The sequence below is a fragment of the Eubalaena glacialis genome, chromosome 1 (assembly GCF_028564815.1).
Source record: "Eubalaena glacialis isolate mEubGla1 chromosome 1, mEubGla1.1.hap2.+ XY, whole genome shotgun sequence".
In the NCBI taxonomy this organism is placed as follows: domain Eukaryota; kingdom Metazoa; phylum Chordata; class Mammalia; order Artiodactyla; family Balaenidae; genus Eubalaena; species Eubalaena glacialis.
In genome coordinates this window covers 232,174,296-232,195,447 of record NC_083716.1, presented here as the reverse complement: position 1 = coordinate 232,195,447, position 21,152 = coordinate 232,174,296, and the positions used below count along the sequence as shown (strand labels likewise).

At 36.2% G+C, this 21,152-nt stretch overlaps 1 protein-coding gene across 1 annotated transcript in view; it reads right to left on the bottom strand.

Annotated features, from left to right (window-relative positions):
- Positions 1–21,152, bottom strand: part of PSMD1 (proteasome 26S subunit, non-ATPase 1) — a 106,303-nt gene that overhangs the window by 34,161 nt on the left and 50,990 nt on the right. Inside the window, exon 17 of the mRNA XM_061188366.1 lies at positions 5,688–5,802. Coding sequence (XP_061044349.1) covers positions 5,688–5,802 — 115 coding nt within the window. The remainder of the gene's footprint in view (positions 1–5,687; positions 5,803–21,152) is intronic.

Here is a 21,152-nt window from a genome sequence, read left to right as displayed (position 1 = left end):
GCTATAAAAGAGGAAATCCACAGTAACACAATAATAGTGGGGGGACTTTAACACCTCACTTACACCAACGGACAGATCATCCAAACAGAAAATTAATAAGGAAACACAAGCTTTAAATGACACAATAGATCAGATAGATTTAATTGATATTTATAGGACATTCCATCCAAAAACAGCAGATTACACTTTCTTCTCAAGTGCACACAGAACATTCTCCAGGATAGATCACATCTTGGGTCACAAAACAGGCCTCAGTAAATTTAAGAAAATTGAAATCATATCAAGCATCTTTTCTGACCACAACACTATGAGATTAGAAATCAATTACAGGGAAAAAAAAAGTAAAAAACACAAACACATGGAGGCTAAACAATACGTTACTAAATAACCAAGAGATCACTGAAGAAATCAAAGAGGAAACCAAAACATACCTAGAGACAAATATGACGATCCAAAACCTATGGGATGCAGCAAAAGCAGTCCTAAGAGGGAAGTTTATAGCTATACAAGCCTACCTCAAGAAACAAGAAAAATCTCAAATAAACAATCTAACCTTACACCTGAAGGAACTAGAGAAGAAGAACAAACAAAACCCAAAGTTAGCAGAAGGAAAGAAATCATAAAGATCAGAGCAGAAATAAATGAAATAGAAACAAAGAAAACAACAGAAAAGATCAATGAAACTAAAAGCTGGGTATTTGAGAAGATAAACAAAATTGATAAACCATTAGCCAGACTCATCAAGAAAAAGAGGGAGAGGACTCAAATCAATAAAATTAGAAATGAAAAAGGAGAAGTTACAACAGACACCGCAGAGATACAAAGCATCCTGAAAGACTACTACAAGCAACTCTATGCCAACAAAATGGACAACCTGGAAGAAATGGACAAATTCGTAAAAAGGTATAACCTTCAAAGACTGAACCAGGAAGAAATAGAAAATATGAACAGACGAATCACAAGTAATGAAATTGTAACTGTGATTAAAAATCTTCCAACAAACAAAAGTCCAGGACCAGATGGCTTCACAGGTGAATTCTATCAAACATGTAGAGAAGAGCTAACACCCATCCTTCTCAAAATCTTCCAGAAAACTGCAGAGGAAGGAACACTCCCAAACTCATTGTACGAGGCCACCATCACCCTGATACCAAAACCAGGCAAAGATATGACAAAAAAAGAAAATTACAGACCAATATCACTGATGAATATAGATGCAAAAATCCTCTACAAAATACTAGCAAACAGAATCCAACAACACATTAAAAGGATCATACACCACGATCAAGTGGGATTTATCCCGGAGATGCAAAGATTCTTCAATATACACAAATCAATCAATGTGATACACCATATTAACAAATTGAAGAATAAAAACCATATGATCATCTCAATAGATCCAGAAAAAGCTTTTGACAAAATTTAACACCCATTTATGGTAAAAACTCTCCAGAAAGTGGGCATAGAGGGAACCTACCGCAACATAATAAAGACCATATATGACAAACCTACAGCAAACATCATTCTCAATGGTGAAAAACTGAAAGCATTTCCTCTAAGATCAGGAACAAGACAAGGATGTCCACTCTCGCCACTATTATTCAACATAGTTTTGGAAGTCCTAGCCACGGCAATCAGAGAAGAAAAAGAAATAAAAGGAATACAAATTGGAAAATAAGAAGTAAACTGTCACTGTTTGCAGATGACATGATACTATACATAGAGAATCCAAAAGATGCTACCAGAAAACTACTAGAGCTAATCAATGAATTTGGTAAAGTTGCAGGATACAAAATTAATGCACAGAAATCTCTTGCATTCCTATACACTAATGATGAAAAATCTGAAAGAGAAATTAAGGAAACACTCCCATTTACCACTGCAACAAAAAGAATAAAATACCTAGGAACAAACCTACCTAGGGAGACAGAAGACCTGTATACAGAAAACTATTAAGACACTGATGAAAGAAATTAATGATACAAACAGATGGAGAGATATACCATGCTCTTGGATTGGAGGAATCAATATTGTGAAAATGAGTACACTACCTAAAGCAATCTACAGATTCAATGCAATCCCTATCAAATTACCAATGGCATTTTTTACAGAACTAGAACAAAAAAGTCTAAAAATCTGTATGGAGACACAAAAGACCCCGAATAGCCAAAGCAGTCTTGAGGGAAAAAAATGGAGCTGGAGGAATCAGACTCTGTGACTTCAGACTATACTACAGAGCTACAGTAACCAAGACAATATGGTACTGGCAGAAAAACAGAAATATAGATCAATGGAACAGGATAGAAAGCCCAGAGATAAACCCATGCACCTATGGTCAACTAATCTATGACAAAGGAGGCAAGGATATACAATGGAGAAAAGACAGTCTCTTCAGTAAGTGGTGCTGGGGAAACTGGACAGCTACATGTAAAAGAATGAAATTAGAACACTCCCTAACTCCATAGACAAAAATAAACTCAAAATGGATTAGAGACCTAAATCTAAGGACAGACACTATAAAACTCTTAGAGGAAAACATAGGAAGAACACTCTTTGACATAAATCACAGCAAGAGATTTTTCGATCTACCTCTTAGAGTAATGGAAATAAAACAAAAATAAACAAATGGGACCTAATGAAACTTAAAAGCTTTTGCAAAGCAAAGGAAACTACAAACACGACGAAAAGACAACTCTCAGAATGGGAGAAAATATTTGCAAACGAATCAACGGACAAAGGATTAATCTCCAAAATATATAAACAGCTCATGCAGCTCAATATTAAAAACACAAACAACCCAATCCAAAAATGGGCAGAAGACCTAAATAGGCATTTCTCCAAAGAAGACATACAGATGGCCAAGAAGCACATGAAAAGCTGCTCAACATCACTAATTATTACAGAAATGCAAATCAAAACTATAATGAGGTATCACCTCACACCAGTTAGAACGGGCATCGTCAGAAAATCTAGAAACAACAAATGCTGGAGAGGGTGTGGAGAAAAGTGAACCCTCTTGCACTGTTGGTGGGAATGTAAATTGATACAGCCACTGTGGAGAACAGTATGGAGGTTCCTTAAAAAACTAAAAATAGAATTACCATATGACCCAGCAATCCCGCTCCTGGGCATTTACCCAGAGAAAACTATAATTCAAAAAGACACATGCACCCCAATGTTCACTGCAGCACTATTTACAATAGCCAGGTCATGGAAGCCACCTAAATGCCCACCAACAGACAAATGGATAAAGAAGATGTGGTACATATATACAATGGAATATTACTCAGCCATAAAAAGGAATGAAATTGGGTCATTTGTAGAGACGTGGATGGACCTAGAGACTGTCATACAGAGTGAAGTAAGTCAGAAAGATAAACAAATATCGTATATTAACACATATATGTGGAACCTAGAAAAATGGTACAGATGAACCAGTTTGTAGGGGAGAAATAGAGACACAGATGTAGAGAAGAAACGTATGGACACTAAGGGGGGAAAGTGGCGGGGGGATGGTGGTGGTGGTGGTGGTGGTGTGATGAATTGGGAGATTGGGATTGACATACATACACCAATATGTATAAAATAGATAACTAATAAGAACCTGCTGTATAAAAAAATAAATAAAATAAAATTCAAAAATTCAAAAAAGAAAAATCAGAGCGATTAACAGATAATACAAATACCATATAAATGTATTCTTTCTCCTCACTCCCCTGAAAAATGTAGTGCCATTGTTTAGAAGAGAAAGTTTTGCAAACGTTACTCATATTGTCAATATTGTTTATGAAGTAGTCATGATAAAAATATAAGAAAATTTCCAACTTGTAAGTTAAAAGACACTAACTTGGCCTTTGAGTTATGTGATATGACCTCAAAGATACATTTTAGAATAAATAGGTGTTTCAGGCTTTTAAGAAACAAAATTAAAGTGCCAAGCTTCAGACAGATAGGTATTGATACGTAGATCATACAAACTATCTAGAAATAAAGCAGACTTGTTTAGTATGAGTAATGAAGAATTTTCATTGAATTAACTTGTCAGATACTGTGTCTCAAAGAACATTTGCTCCTAGATACCATATTAAGTTTAGAATAATCTGGAAAGAAAAAAATCTAATTTACATTTAACTTATGAGGTCTGACATAAATGTCTACTAAACACCGGAGGGAGAAAATACTTAGTAAAACATCCAACTATATTTTTCCTTTGTTTATAGAACAGATGTGTCCTAGAAAAAAATGAAGGCCAATTTCTATAAACTGTATTTTATACACACAATGACTTTTCTAATAAAACTGAAGATACATTCTCATGTAAGAAATTCTCCTCCAAAAGAAATGAAAACATTTAAAAAACAAAACTGTGAGGACAGAGACCATGTCCAACTTGTTCATCATCATATCCTTAAAATGATCTTCCCTTCATCATTCATTTGACAAATATTTACTGAAACTCTACTATGTGCCAGGTCTGACTTTAGGTTTTAGCAGTGAACATTCTGTTCTCAGGGACCTTACATTTCAGTGGAGAGAAGACAGACAATAAATAAACAGGTGTAAAAATATGTCAGGTGGTGATAAGTGCTATGAAGAAAAATAAAGCAGGGTAAGGAGACAGAATGAGAATATTGGAAGGTCATGTCTCTATAAATTTTTATACAATTCTCGCCACATATAGTGAAAATGCCTATTTTAATTCCTAACGTCAATAATGTTTTATGTGACTAGAAAAAAATTATTTGTATCCAATACTAATACTATTTATTAGAGAAAAAGTCAAGCAAGTTAAAATCTAATTCCTGGAATCAATCAATAAACTAATAATTATGCTTTGCTTTACTTTAGTTTGGACAAGAGATGATTTTTAAAAAGTGGCTCCTTTCTGATGTAAAGACACTGGGAATATAACCATGTTCTTGTTCCCTCTCTCTCTCTCTCTCTCTTTCACACACACACACACACACACACACACGCCTGTGTGCTATTAAAAGAAAAGTGCACCTTTTGGGGAACTGGCCTAGGTGTGTTCATGTGCTCTATGAAAGGCAAAATGTGGTGATTTATGTTATTGCTGTGAATCAAGAATACTTGTTATTAAAGCGTTGGTGCATTTCTTTATGACTCTCATGACAAACTGTTTTCAAATCATCAATGTACCTAACCCAACTCTTTATTTTGTCATTTTTGTGGGCTTAACAAATACCAGGTTATCTATTATGTTCTTGAGGAGAAAACAGGCAAACAGCAGTTAAATATAAACTTAAAACAAACACACAAAAAAATCAAACTGAGTTGACTGTGGTGGCCTCAAATAAGAACTTTGATTTCCACAATACTTATTATGCAAATTAAACATGTAAAATAACAATGTAAAATGGCCAGAGTAGCTCTTCAAAGAAAAAAATACTATTTCTTCTTTTTAAAGAAATCAATGTTTTCATAAAAAATTCAACAGCATTGTTTTCATTAGAGCCATCCATGTAATGTGGTGGTTTGTTCTTAAACGGCTTTGAGCAATCCAGCATAGTTAAGTGAGGAAGTTCTGGGAAGCTTAACTTGTGAGGCAAGTTAAGTCTTACAGATCACACCACACTTGTATTTTTACAACTGTTACATAAACTTTTCGGCTAGGGAAAACAGTCTGGCGCCAGAAAAGAACTGACCGCATTGGCTTTGGCCTTTACCTTGTTTCCTGTACCAGCACAGCAGATACCCAGGGCCATTGCAGCTCCATAACGCACATGAGGATTGTAACTCTCTGACAACAATGAAACGACACTGGGGCACTGTTCAGGGGTCCTGATGAGAAACAGAGAAAGTGAAGACAGTGTTATAGATAACATATTTTAAATCAAGATGGAAGAATTTTAATCAATTTTTTGAAAGTTATGGGAAACAAGAGAGTTATATTTAACACAGAAGTTGCAGAATTAAAAATCTCCAACAGAATTCTAATTATTGATATTAGAAAGCGATCTTCAACATTCAGAGAATATATGTGAAGAAAGAGGAACATATCAGTGATCCCTCAACCACAGCTCTGCATCACAGCATTACTCATTCCCTTGTGTCTTCTCTAGGGTGGGGAACAGCCATGGGAGATGGGGCGGGCCAGGGCGGGGGGTGGGTAATGGGGATGGGGGAACGCTGCCCTACGTCCATTCTTATAACTCCTGCTTACTCTGTGTCTTGTTTCAGAAGACAAAAGTCACTTACAGAGACTCCAAGATGTTTCCAAAGCTGCACAAAAGATTTAAATATCCCAGTATTACTCTGATTGAATATTAAATTGTTAAATAAGACTTGGTATGAAAAAATTCTGATTTTTTTTGTCTTCAGCAATTATTTTTGTGTTGATAAGAATAGAGAAATTGTTCTTTTCTCATCTTCTTCATATTTGCAGCAAATACAGAAGAGAGGACAACCTTGACAAATGAAGTATCTGATCTCATCTTGAAGGACTATCCTGTTATTGTGGTCACTCCTGAGGGGGCAGCAGGATGGGGTAGTAACTAGAAGAGAGTGTAAGGGGAGTTTCTAGAAGGCTGGTACTGATGTTGAACTAGGTGCTGGTTACACAGGTGTGTTCAGTTGTGAAAATTCATCAAGCTGTAGGCTAATTATGTTCATGTTTTTAGATGTATATTACACTTCAATAAAAACTTAAAAAAGAGACTATTAATATATTACATTTCAATAGAACGTTTTTTAAAAAAAGTATCCTGTTGTGAATGAAAGCAGTTATTACCTACAGACCAATTTAAATCTATAATTCTATGTTCAAATTGCCCTCTAGCCTCAAACTCCAGTGAATGGTAAATTCAAATTTCAAATGGACTAGAGCCAAGTTTATGCAACTGTCTATAAAGGTGGAATTTTGGGGGAGAGGCAAGATAGGGGTAGGGGATTAAGAGTACAAACTACTATGTATAAAATAAATAAGCTACAAGGATATATTGTACAACACAGGGAATACAGCCAATAGTTTATGGTAACTATATATGGAACTTAATCTTTTAAAATTGTTACTCACTATGTTGTACACCTGAAACTTATATATTATACATCAACCATAACCTCAAAAAAGAAAAAAAGGTAGAACTCTGCTATCACTCTTTCTTGAAAATGTTCTTTCTCAGTTTGATGAAGCTAGTTCCTAGTACGAAAAATCTGTAAACAATCTAGTGGCAACAATACAGAAAAGTAGTATAAAGAAAGCAATGTACTAGGAAACAGAAGATCTGGGTTCTAGTCTTAGTTTTGTTAATTTCTTAGTACATGACATTAGGCAAATCACTTAAATTTTCTTTTCTGTAACTAGAGATAATATTTCTTGACTATCATGCAGGAATAATATAAAAACAAATGAGCAAATACACATATGCTTTCAGTTAATGAGTACTGAGGTAAATAACAGTAAGCTATATAAGAAGTAAAAAACCCATGTTCTAGTTCCTGTTTTGCCTCTAAATAGCTGGGATAATTTTAGACAAGGTTCGATTAACCATACACTCTGGGATCCCTTTTCACATCGGAAAAAGAAGGAATTGGACTAAAAGTTCCATAAGGTCTGTTCCACTTTACGATTCTATGGCTTTTAAAAATGAACGAATCATCAAAGGTTTTAAATCAGTGTTCATTATTACAGGACATTTCATCAATGAGAAATATTCCTATGAAATAAAAATGAAATTTTAAAGGTGATATCATACCAAAGAGGTTGCTGGAGAATTACTGTAGTTGACAGCATCATTGTTTAACTTTTTAAAATAATTAATTAATTAATTAATTAATTTTTGGCTGCGTTGGGTCTTCGTTGCTGTGTGCGGGCTTTCTCTAGTTGTGGCGAGCAGGGGCTACTCTTCATTGCATGTGGTGGCTTCTCTTGTGGAGCATGGGCTCTAGGTGTGCAGGCTCAGTAGTTGTGGCTCACGGGCTCTAGGTGCGCGGGCTGAGTAGTTGTGGTGCGCAGGCTTAGTTGCTCCGCAGCATGTGGGATCTTCCCCGACCAGAGCTCAAACCTGTGTCCCTTGCATTGGCAGGCGGATTCTTAACCACTGCACCATAAGGGAAGTCCCGTCATTGTTTAACTTTTATTTTTCACTTGCATTGGGCTAAGAACTTAAAAGTTCTGTCCATAATTTTTTTTAATGTATTTATTTTATTTTTGGCTGCGTTGGGTCTTAGTTGCTGCACGCGGGCTTCCTCTAGTTGCGGCGAGCGGGGGCTACTCTTTGTTGCGATGTGTGGGCTTCTCATTGTGGTGGCGTCTCTTGTTGCAGAGCACGGGCTCTAGGCATGCAGGCTTCAGTAGTTGCGGCTCGCGGGCTCTAGAGCGTAGGCTCAGTAGTTGTGGTACATGGGCTTAGTTGCGCTGAGGCATGTGGGATCTTCCCGGACCAGGGCTCGAACCCGTGTCCCCTGCATTGGCAGGAGGATTCGTAACCACTGGGCCACCAGGGAAGCCCAGTTCTCTCCATACTTTGATACTCAAATCCTCTGACAAACTCAAACATCTTATCACATAACAAATTATAAATAAAACCACTCAAGACTGCACGTGTCTCAAGGGGCAAGGATTGAGACTGTGTCTTCCGTACTTTTTCCCATAAATTAGTAGCACAGTGCTAGGTACTAAAGATAAAATAATTTTTATTACTTAATAAAAGACAAAGGCAGCCAAACTAAATATATATTTAGAGACTTGACCAACAAGTATTTCCTACTAGGTTCAAGGCCTGAGGGTTAATCACTGGGAAAAATATCAGGCCCTTCCTTGTTCCCCTCCTCACTTAAGTTTTTAACTCAAAAAAGAGAGAGTTAACAAGTACCTCTGAGTTACTTCAAAAGGGCTAATTGAGTGTCTTTTAATTTTATGTGCTTTTAAGTTCCCAGCAGGGAGACCACATAAAGGGCTAGGGAAGGCCTACTTTAGAAAGTAAAACACTGGAACAGGTAACTAAGTTCTGATTTGTTGTTTCAATAAAATTTCTTGGCTTGTAGCTAACAGTCATCTTACCAACTTACTATGTGTACAACCTTCCAGAGAGCAGGAATTGTGCAAGGGCATATGCACAAATCACTGCCATATTATCCAACCATAAAGTGCACATATGAATTCCTTTTTTTAAAAACATACTGGCTATTAACTACTGTTTATTGAATATTTTCTGCAACCTCAATATTAAATCGCATTAATAAATCAAAATGCTTTCAAGAATATGTGTCTTTTTTCTAATCTATCTTCCCTAGAAGAGGAAAAAATATAACACTATACGTATATAGGCAGAAACACTGTTCTAAGCATATGGGTTTGGTCCTTCGCAGTGGGAATTTGGCGAGGACATAAACCTCACGGTAGTCCCTTGGTAGAGTTATGAATTTATATTTTCATCAGGTAAGTGCCACAGGATTAACATAATGACACAGGAATTAAGAGTATTCCCTCTGTTTAATTCCCTTGTACTCCCTACCAACAGACTCCAAATAATCTGAGCAGCATCCTGAATTTTGAAGTGCCTGTTGAACGTCTTTAACTAAATAGTCCACAAATACCTCAGTCAATACACAGAATTCTGTACAGAAAGAGGAATAAAGGGCACCCCTCCCCTAAACTGCTTCTCTTTCCACCGTGACTATTCATCTATACACCAAGGAAACTCACATTTTCAATCATTCTATTCTCTCATTCCCCACATCTAATCTGCCCAATCAAGTGAAACCGTTAAATCTTGTTTCTGTTTGCACTGCTTGTTTTAGGCCCTGATCATCTCTCACTTGAAATAATACAGTGATTCCTTAAACGATCTCTCTGCCTCCTCTCCCTTTCGTTTTCAACATGCTGTGGTAGAGAGAACGTGGGCTTGGAATTTGAAAAACCTGGATTCCAATTCTAGTGCAGCCATTTATTAATAGAATGGCAATCACTAAGTCTCTCTTAGCCTTAACTGCTTCATGCATAAAATGATATCTGCTCCACCTTATTTACGCTGGGGAGTTAGTGGTGTGGTAGAGTAGAATACTATACTATAATTACTAAAATCTAAATGCATAACCAGAAATTGCCTTTGGGTCAGAACCAGGAATTTGGTTACTAGCATGCTGTAGTTTGGGCTCTTATTTTTTAAGAAAGGTAAGGCAACTCATACCCAAAAGTTCATTCAAAACAATGTAAAACAAGCTGGATATTAAACCTAGAAAGCTGGTTATATTCAGGGTTCTGACCTCCAGATTTCCTCACCAACTTTTAGGGAGCTAATGGCACAGAGAACACTTTACTTACCTTGCCCCTCAGCTGCAGCAAGGACAGGATATTCCAGGGAAAAGTGACTCACAAAGAGCTTATCCTAAACGTATCTTAAAACTTCATTTATTTTATGATCTCCCACTTGTTAAAAGTATTATACTTAGAATAGGGCATTAACAATTTCATGAGGTTTAGAAAAAAAATTTGCCTGCGAACATAAATACAGAGCTTTGCCTGGAAGCCTAACGCAGAGAGCTTTACCTAGTTGATTACCATAAAAGACTGAGATAGGTTGTGAGGGCTATAAACTCAAAAGCACATAAAAAATTCTTTTATGTTTCTCAGTCTAATAATAGTTCCAACTCTGACACCTTCTTCAGAAAATTTGTTAAGACAAGGAATGACAAATTCTTTAATTAGCTTAGACATTCAACCTCTTCAAGAGTACAATAAAATCATAATATTCTAGGTTTATTTTAATTTTTCAACAGGCAGCTCTAAAAGGACAAAAGAATTTTTCTAAGCAATGATCGCAATGCAAACATTCACTGAAAGCAAAATTTACATTAATCTTTATCCAAATACATACATACATGTTGGTATATATATATAATTTTTAAAACTAAGCTAATAAATGATAAAATTATATAATCACCATTTTGAAACTGGTAATTAATGGACAACAGCATCATTATCAAAGACGCTAACATCATGAAAAGAGAAACAACTAGACCTTACACCTTATGTGCACTGCCAGCCCCTTCTTAATAAAAAAGAAGGAGGAAGAGGAAGGGGAGGAAGGAGGAAGGAGGAGGAGGAGGGGGAGGAAAAGGAGGAGAAGGAGGAGAAGGAGGAGAAGGAGGAGAAGGAGGAGAAGGAAGAGAAGGAGAAGAAGGAGGAGAAGGAGAAGGAGAAGAAGGAGAAGAAGGAGAAGAAGGAGAAGGAGAAGAGAAAGAGTGAAAAATTGAACCTGAATGTGACCAAGCCTCTAGATCTAACTATCAATTTACAGGAAATATAGAAGACCAAAAAACACATTATATTACACACAGGGATGCAACTGAGAGAGAGGGGGGCAAGGCAAGGGAAGGAGAAAGAACCTGCAAATTAATAGAAAATACACTAACTCTTTAATAACAATTCATAAGGCTTTTTCTCAGTTATTTTAGATAATTCTGACTCTCCTTGAATGTTAGCTTTTCTATGTAAACATTTATGTCTTTTAAGATAATGTCACAAAATAATTCCTGTAGTTTGTTTTAATGGCTTTGGATCAGCATTTAAAACTAAGTATTTAAATGACGAATCCCTGATCAGCAATAAAAGTTCATCTCTATGTCTCTGTGAACATATTTAGAAAAATAAATGTCTAGAAATGTTCAAGTCACAGGAGAAATAGTGGATTTTGTTATATTGGCTGGGGATAGTTAGAGAGCAAGGAATTCAACACTTTGATTAGCACAAAATGTGTTACCTATGACTTAGCTTTTCCTCATATTTACATTTTGATATGTTAAATTTAGAAGTATATTTACTCAGACAATTACAAATTTGCTAGCTGCATTTGTTCTCAACAATGGAGCTATATGTTGTGGGAATTCTAGCAACATTTCTTGCTCTCTTTATTTCTTGGCTAGTTTATAAAAATTTAAAAAGTGAATACCAATGGAGACACGACGATCCAAAACCTATGGGATGCAGCAAAAGCAGTTCTAAGAGGGAAGTTTATAGCAATACAAGCCTACATCAAGAAACAGGAAACATCTCGAATAAACAACCTAACCTTGCACCTAAAGCAATTAGAGAAAGAAGAACAAAAAAACCCCAAAGCTAGCAGAAGGAAAGAAATCATAAAGATCAGATCAGAAATAAATGAAAAAGAAATGAAGGAAACAATAGCAAAAATCAATGAAACTAAAAGCTGGTTCTTTGAGAAGATAAACAAAATTGATAAACCATTAGCCAGACTCATCAAGAGAAAAAAGGAGAAGACCCAAATTAATAGAATTAGAAATGAAAAAGGAGAAGTAACCACTGACACTGCAGAAATACAAACGATTATAAGAGATTACTACAAGCAACTCTATGCTAATAAAATGGACAACCTGGAAGAAATGGACAGATTCTTAGAAATGCACAACCTGCCGAGACTGAACCAGGAAGAAATAGAAAATATGAACAGACCAATCACAAGTACTGAAATTGAAACTGTGATTAAAAATCTTCCAACACACAAAAGCCCAGGACCAGATGGCTTCACAGGCGAATTCTATCAAACATTTAGAGAAGAGCTAACACCTATCCTTCTCAAACTCTTCCAAAATATTGCAGAGGGAGGAACACTCCCCAACTCATTCTACGAGGCCACCATCACCCTGATACCAAAACCAGGCAAAGATGTCACAAAGAAAGAAAACTACAGGCCAATATCACTGATGAACATAGATGCAAAAATCCTCAACAAAATACTAGCAAACAGAATCCAACAGCACATTAAAAGGATCATACACCATGATCAAGTGGGGTTTATTCCAGGAATGCAAGGATTCTTCAATATACGCAAATCAATCAACGTGATACATCATATTAACAAATTGAAGGAGAAAAACCATATGATCATCTCAATAGATGCAGAGAAAGCTTTCGACAAAATTCAACACCCATTTATGATAAAAGTCCTGCAGAAAGTAGGCATAGAGGGAACTTTCCTCAACATAATAAAGGCCGTATATGACAAACCCACAGCCAACATTGTCCTCAATGGTGAAAAACTGAAACCATTTCCACTAAGATCAGGAACAAGACAAGGTTGCCCACTCTCACCACTATTATTCAACATAGTTTTGGAAGTGTTAGCCACAGCAATCAGAGACGAAAAAGAAATAAAAGGAATCCAAATCGGAAAAGAAGAAGTAAAGCTGTCACTGTTTGCAGATGACATGATACTATACATAGAGAATCCAAAAGATGCTACCAGAAAACTACTAGAGCTAATCAATGAATTTGGTAAAGTAGCAGGATACAAAATTAATGCACAGAAATCTCTTGCATTCCTGTATACTAATGATGAAAAATCTGAAAGTGAAATTAAGAAAACACTCCCGTTTACCATTGCAACAAAAAGAATAAAATACCTAGGAATAAACCTACCTAAGGAGACAAAAGACCTGTATGCAGAAAATTATAGGACACTGATGAAAGAAATTAAAGATGATACAAATAGATGGAGAGATATACCATGTTCTTGGATTGGAAGAATAAACATTGTGAAAATGACTCTGCTACCCAAAGCAATCTACAGATTCAATGCAATCCCTATCAAACTACCACTGGCATTTTTCACAGAACTAGAACAAAAAATTTCACAATTTGTATGGAAACACAAAAGACCCCGAATAGCCAAAGCAATCTTGAGAACGAAAAATGGAGCTGGAGGAATCAGGCTCCCTGACTTCAGACTATATTACAAAGCTACAGTAATCAAGACAGTTTGGTACTGGCACAAAAACAGAAATATAGATCAATGGAACAGGATAGAAAGCCCAGAGATAAGCCCACGCACATATGGTCACCTTATCTTTGATAAAGGAGGCAAGCATATACAGTGGAGAAAAGACAGCCTCTTCAATAAGTGGTGCTGGGAAAATTGGACAGGTACATGTAAAAGTATGAAATTAGAACACTCCCTAACACCATACACAAAAATAAACTCAAAATGGATTAAAGACCTAAGTGTAAGGCCAGACACTATCAAACTCTTAGAGGAAAACATAGGCAGAACACTCTATGACATAAGTCACAGCAAGATCCTTTTTGACCCAGGTCCTAGAGAAATGGAAATAAAAACACAAATAAACAAATGGGACCTAATGAAACTTAAAAGCTTTTGCACAGCAAAGGAAACCATAAACAAGACCAAAAGACAACCCTCAGAATGGGAGAAAATATTTGCAAATGAAGCAACGGACAAAGGATTAATCTCCAAGATTTACAAGCAGCTCATGCAGCTCAATAACAAAAAAACAAACAACCCAATCCAAAAATGGGCAGAAGACCTAAATAGATATTTCTCCAAAGAAGAGATACAGATTGCCAACAGACACATGAAAGAATGCTCAACATCATTAATCATTAGAGAAATGCAAATCAAAACTACAATGAGGTATCATCTCACACCGGTCAGAATGGCCATCATCAAAAAATCTAGAAACAATAAATGCTGGAGAGGGTGTGGAGAAAAGGGAACACTCTTGCACTGTTGGTGGGAATGTAAATTGATACAGCCACTATGGAGAACAGTATGGAGGTTCCTTAAAAAACTAAAAATAGAACTACCATATGACCCAGCAATCCCACTACTGGGCATATACCCTGAGAAAACCATAATTCAGAAAGAGTCATGTACCAAAATATTCATTGCAGCTCTGTTTACAATAGCCAGGACATGGAAGCAACCTAGGTGTCCATCATCGGATGAATGGATAAAGAAGATGTGGCACATATATACAATGGAATATTACTCAGCCATAAAAAGAAATGAAATGGAGGTGTTTGTAATGAGGTGGATGGAGTTAGAGTCTGTCATACAGAGTGAAGTAAGTCAGAAAGAGAAAAACAAATACAGTATGCTAACACATATATATGGAATCTAAGGGAAAAAAAAAAAAAAAAAAAAAAAGAGGTCATGAAGAACCTAGTGGCAAGATGGGAATAAAGACACAGACCTACTAGAGAATGGACTTGAGGATATGGGGAGGGGGAGGGGTGAGATGTGACAGGGTGAGAGAGTGTCATGGACATATATACACTACCAAATGTAAAATAGATAACTAGTGGGAAGCAGCCGCATAGCACAGGGAGATCAGCTCGGTGCTTTGTGACCACCTAGAGGGGTGGGATAGGGAGGGTGGGAGGGAGGGAGATGCAAGAGGGAAGAGATATGGCAACATATGTATATGTGTAACTGATTCACTTTGTTGTAAAGCAGAAGCTAGCACACCATTGTAAAGCAATTATACTTCAATAAAGATGTTTAAAAAAATAAATAAATAAAAAAAAAAAATAAAAAGTGAATACCATTAAAAGAGGGGAGATATTAAACATTTTGAATTTTGTTTTCATAACAATATAAAACATACATAAAATATTATCACAAAAATAACTGAAAAAGAAGAAAACAGTTTCATTTCCCAAACACACTTCTGTCCCACGAAACTCTGTATCCTAAGCTACTGCTATTTGTAGTTTTTTACTTCAGTTTTTACGGTAGTTTTTTTAACCATCAATTTAGTATTTACTGAATTATCTATCTACTACGTGTAAAGTACCACAAGGAAAACACAATCACACAGATCTTGCCCCAAACCTTACAAATTTAGTCCAATCTTTAATATTTCTTTTTTAACATCTTATTGGACTTCAGAAAACTAAAAATAATTATAGTTTTAGACAAGCTTTTGGTATGTTTCCAAACAGATTAATTTCTTTCAGGTGCTGCCAAAATGGAGTGAAAATATCTCAAATAGGTAAGAAGAAAGTAGATTGAAAAGATTTATATAAAGAAATTGCTACTTCACCATAATAAGAAACATGGCTCTTAAAAATCTCAGATTGCATCCCTGAACCTAGAGAAATGTGCAACATTCAGAAAGTTACAGCATTATCAGCATGTTTCCCCCTGCCCTTCAAATCATCAAACTAAGAAATGAAAAATTCTCTAGAGGGGCTCAACAGCAGAATTGAGCAGGCAGAAAAAAGAATCAAATAAGGTTAACTGATAATATTAAGTTAGGTTAATTGAGAATTGAAGTTAGGTTACTTGAGATTATCCAATCTGAGGAGCAGAAAAAGAATGAAGCAAAATGAACAGAGCCTAAGAGACCTGTGGGAGACACAAAACATACCAATATACGCATAATGGGAGTCCCAATGGGAGAAGAGAAAGAGAAGGCTGAAAGAACTCTTGAAGAAATAATGGCCAAAAACTTCCCAAATTTTGATGAGAGACTAGAAACTTAACAAACTCCAAGCAGGATAAACTCAAAGAGAACAGTGAACAAAAAAGACAAAGACTACATTCTAGTAGGAGAAAGACAATAAACAATAAATGATAAAGTAAGTAAAAAGGTGAAGTTCTAAGGAGAACCAAAAAAGTAAATCAAAGTAAGGCGTATTGGAAGAGCCAAGAGAAGGGGGCATTTTGCAGTATTCATTAGAGTAGTCAAGGCAGGCTTCAATGATAAGGTGATATTTAAGCAAAGAAAAAAAGGCAGTGAAGAAGTGAGCCAAGTGGCTGCCCAGAGAAGGAGTATATTAGGTAGAGGAAACAGCTCATGCAAGGGCCCTGTGGGGGAATGATGCCCAGCATGTTTGAGGAGTGGCAAAGAGGCCAATAGTTCAAGTGTAGTGAAGAGGGGAAGAGTAGTTGAAAACAGGGCCAGATTATAGGAAACTTGGTTTTTACTATGAGTGAAGTGAAGGGCAATCAGGATTCTAAGCAAAGGAATGATATGATCTGACTTGTTTAAAAATGGTTAATTTTGGCTGCTCTACTGAGACCAGAGGGCAAAGGTAGAAGAAAGATGCGTTAAGAGGCTATCTCACAAATCTGGTTAAGATATAACTGTGACTTGGTGGTAGTCATGAACATGGGGGAAAAAGTTTGAAATTTGGTACATATATTGAAGGTAGAATAAACAAGATTTCCTGATGGTAAGACGTGAAAAAAAAGAGACTGAAAGAATGCAACTGCCTTTAACTGAGATAAAGAAACCAATAGATAGAACAGATTTGGAGGGAAAGAGCAAAAGTTCAATTTTGGACATTTTGAGTTTGAGATGTTTTTAGACATCTAAGGGAAATACTGAGTAGGTAATTGAATGTAACAGTCTGGAGTTTGAAGGAAAGGTCTAGGCTAGAGATACAAATTTGGGAGTTTTAGTATATAGGTAGTATTCAAAGCCTTAAGTGTGTCTGAGATCACCAAGTGTGAGGGGAGAGGAGATCCAGAAATGAGTCCCAGAGGAGCCCCAATATTAAAGCGGTTGAGATGAAAGAGAACAAGTAAAGGAGACTACAAAGGAGTAGTAATGAGGTAGGAGAAAATCCAACAGTGTGGTCTAGTGGAAGCCAAGCAAAGAAACTATTTTAAGGAAGGGGAAGGGGAAATGATCAACTGGGTCAAATGCTGCTGTGAAGTCGGCAGAGCAGGTTACATCACCTCCTTTTTACAAATGTAGAAATTAAAGCTCAGAGAAATTGGTTTGTCTGAGGTCTCCTAGCCCTTAAGTATGCTGCTTGTCTCATCTCATGACCACAAGATCACAGTCATTGGGTTGGAAATAGAGTTTTAGGAGTTTTTTTCAACAAGTCAATGGGAAACCATAAGAGCGAATGCAAGGAGAAAATGAAGAGGGAGAAAAGTCAACAGGATAGGAACCTTGGAAAATCTACATATTAAGAGGATAGAATAAGACTTAGAAAAGATTCTGTAAGAAAGACAAAGAACCCAGGATAGGGTGTCTTTGAAGTAAAAAAAAGATACAAGTTTTAAAGAGAAATGCTCAGTCAATAGTGATGAATATTGCACAAAATCAACAATTGGTGTTAATTAGTGACTTTCTAAGAGTTATTTTAATAGAATGTTGAGGATAAAAATCTGATTACAAGGGTTATATATTGGGTGGGTAGTAAGAAGGAAAAAGGATAGGCAATTCTCTAAAGAAGTCAAATGATGAAGGAAAGAGACTTAAGGGACAAAGAAAGGTTTTATTTTTCACTAACTGTAAACCTGAGCATGTCTGCAAGAAAGAAGTTAAAGCTGAGGAAATGAATATTTAAGGCATGGATTCTATGTGTGAAAAAGAAGATACTTTATTCAGCAAGATTGCAAAGAATTACCATAAAGAGTTGGGACTAAGGATTTAAGTAGAAGTTAGTTATGGTAAAGAGGAATGACAACATGATCCCAAACGATAGGATGGATGAAAAGAAAGACATTTTAAGAAGTTGAAAGGTGACAGAGCTTTCAGATTGGTCTAAGTCTTTCATTAAAATAAGATGTAAGGGACTTCCCTGGTGGCGCAGTGGTTCAGTGGTTAAGAATCTGCCTGCCAATGCAGGGGACATGGGTTCAAGCCCTGGTCTGGGAAGATCCCACATGCCGTGGAGCAACTAAGCCCACGTGCCACAACTACTGAAGTCCGAGCACCTAGAGCCCGTGCTCCGCAACAAGAGAAGCCACCGGAATGAGAAGCCTGTGCACCACAAGGAAGCGTAGCCCCCACTCGCCGCAACTAGAAAAAGCCTGCGCGTAGCAACCAAGACCCAACACAGCCAAAAATAAATAAATAAATAAATAAATAAATAATAATAAGAGGTAAATTCAGTCATCAGGGAAGAATGAGTGAAGTTTTAGCTCTTTCACTGATCTCATCAAAGAGAGTGAACAAGAAAGGAATTAAAAAAAAAAAAAAAGGCCAAGAAATATTTGAGCTGCACCGAGGGCCCTGTTGAAGTGAGTTAGTCTTAGCTGCACCATATCTATATTATAATTATCAGTATATGCGTTTGCACCCCTCATAAAATTATAAATTGTATTGATATAAAGGCAGAAAATGTTTATCTTGTTCATCACTGTATCTCCACAAGCTGACGGAACTCAATGAATACTTTGCAAATGAATGAATATGTAATGGACACAATCCACATATTGTCAAAAATTCCTTAGTGTGTTAGTGTTTGAAAGATACTATGACTGAGAGATAAAAAATATCTTTGACTGATATTTAAGTTGTCTTCCTAAACCTATAAAAGATACTAGACTGCCCCTTTAAGTAGAAGACAGAATCTGTTCAATAAATTAAAAGGCATCAGGGATAAAATTAAGTATTTTAGAAAAAAAGGCACCGATTAGGTGTTTTGGTTATGGTCAGATTAGAGTTTGAGTCTGACCTTTAAGCTACTTTAGTAAGAATTAATTTATCTGGAGTTCTTGGTAAATGAGATATTCTACACAAATAAAGTTTCCAGATATTTGAAATCTCATTCTACCATTTAGAATCATATTTTTATATTTTTTGTCATTTTGGATGAAAATTAAAAAAAAATGCACTTCATGTATTATTGTCATCCAAAACAGAGCTGAATAAAGATGATTTAACCTTTATTAAATATATGGTAGTCAACACTATGATATCAATTATTATACCACAGAGTTGTGGAGGGCTGAGTTATGAGAGCTACAAGTCTCTATTCTGAGTAGACCTACAAGCTTACACTTTTTAATTCCTGTTTTTTTAGTTGGCCCTGTTTGCTATTACCAAAGTGCTTGTCCACCTCTTAATTTGTTACTCTACTCTGGAGAAGGGAGGGAAACGTGTTTGTTAAAACTGTCTCACATATTAACACAACAGCAACAAAAAAAACTGTCTCAAGAGTGAATTTATCAATGGATATTCTTTTGTACTATTTAGATTTACCACCATGTGCAAATGTTTGTTTTCATTAAAGATGGGGGAGAGTTTTTGTGAGTGTGTTTAGAGCAAAAAGATTTGGAGTGGGGACTTACAGACAGCCTTCTGCCTAATGTGCGTGAGGTTTTACAGCACAGGTTTAGTTATTTGCCAACTGAGAGATTCATCTACCCTTTTATTATCATTATTTTGCTTTCTCTCTGATTATCAGCTATGCTTCTAATAACTCAAGGTTGCCAAATAAGTAGTTGTTCTAACTAGTTATGTCCTTTAGCCATTAAACTAATTAAAAATACAAAAATAAAATAAAAACATTCCAAGAACCAATTTTAACTACTTTTAGTTAAGGTTTAAAAAAAAAAAGTGGGGGACTTCCCTGGTGGTCCAGTGGTTAAGAATCCGCCTTCATATGCAGGGGACGCAGGTTCGATCCCTGGCAGGGGAACTAAGATCCCACATGCCGTGGGGAAACTAAGCCCATGCACCTCAACTACTGAGCATGCGAGCCACAACTAGAGAGCCCGCGTGCTCTGGAGCCTGCGCACCACAACGAAAAGATCCCACATGCTGCAACCAAGATCCCGCGTGCTGCAACTAAGACTCTATGCAGCCAAAAATAAAATAAATAAATAAATATTAAAAAAAAAAAAGAAAGTGAGTGAATGTGGGTGAGAAGGTTCAGTATTGGCACAGTATTATAAAATAATAATGTTTGGTATTTTTATAATATACTCATTGAATATTTTAATAAATTTATCTGTAAACACAAATCAATGAAAGTTTCTTTCATACAAGTCTTTTCATTAAATATAATGATGCTATTTTCAATCTGACATTACTTGTTTTGCAGATACCTATCTGCCTGCATGAGCATAGGGGTCAAATTGTGGTTCAGAATAAAGCAGTATTTTAAGATATTTTCATAGTCTTGAAGAGAAATTCTGGCACATTAAAATCCATCTGATTGTTCTTGAGGATTATTTTATTCATTTTCATCCAAAATTCTTAGTAAATATTTTTTCTAAAATATTGAATTTTGAGTTAAAATAAAACAGCATAAATGAAATAAATAAAATGAATAAAATCTGAAGTGCTCAGTAGAACTGAAATGAACAAAATATTTTCCAGTAACTTTCACACAAGGAATATAAATTTGAAACGGCATAAATGCTGTTGCCAATGTAGAAGTAATTAAATAATTTAAAAATATGAGCAATCTATGATGATCTTTATTTATTTTTTGCCACACGGCATGCGGGATCTTAGTTCCCTGACCAGGGATCGAACACGCGCCCCCCTGCATTGGAAGCGCAGGGTCTTAACCACTGGACCGCCAGGGAAGTCCCCTATGATGATCTTTTAAAAGGAAACCTTGAGAATGCTGAAGTTCTAGTACTAAGCTAGTCTTACAGTTTAAGGAAAACTCAGAT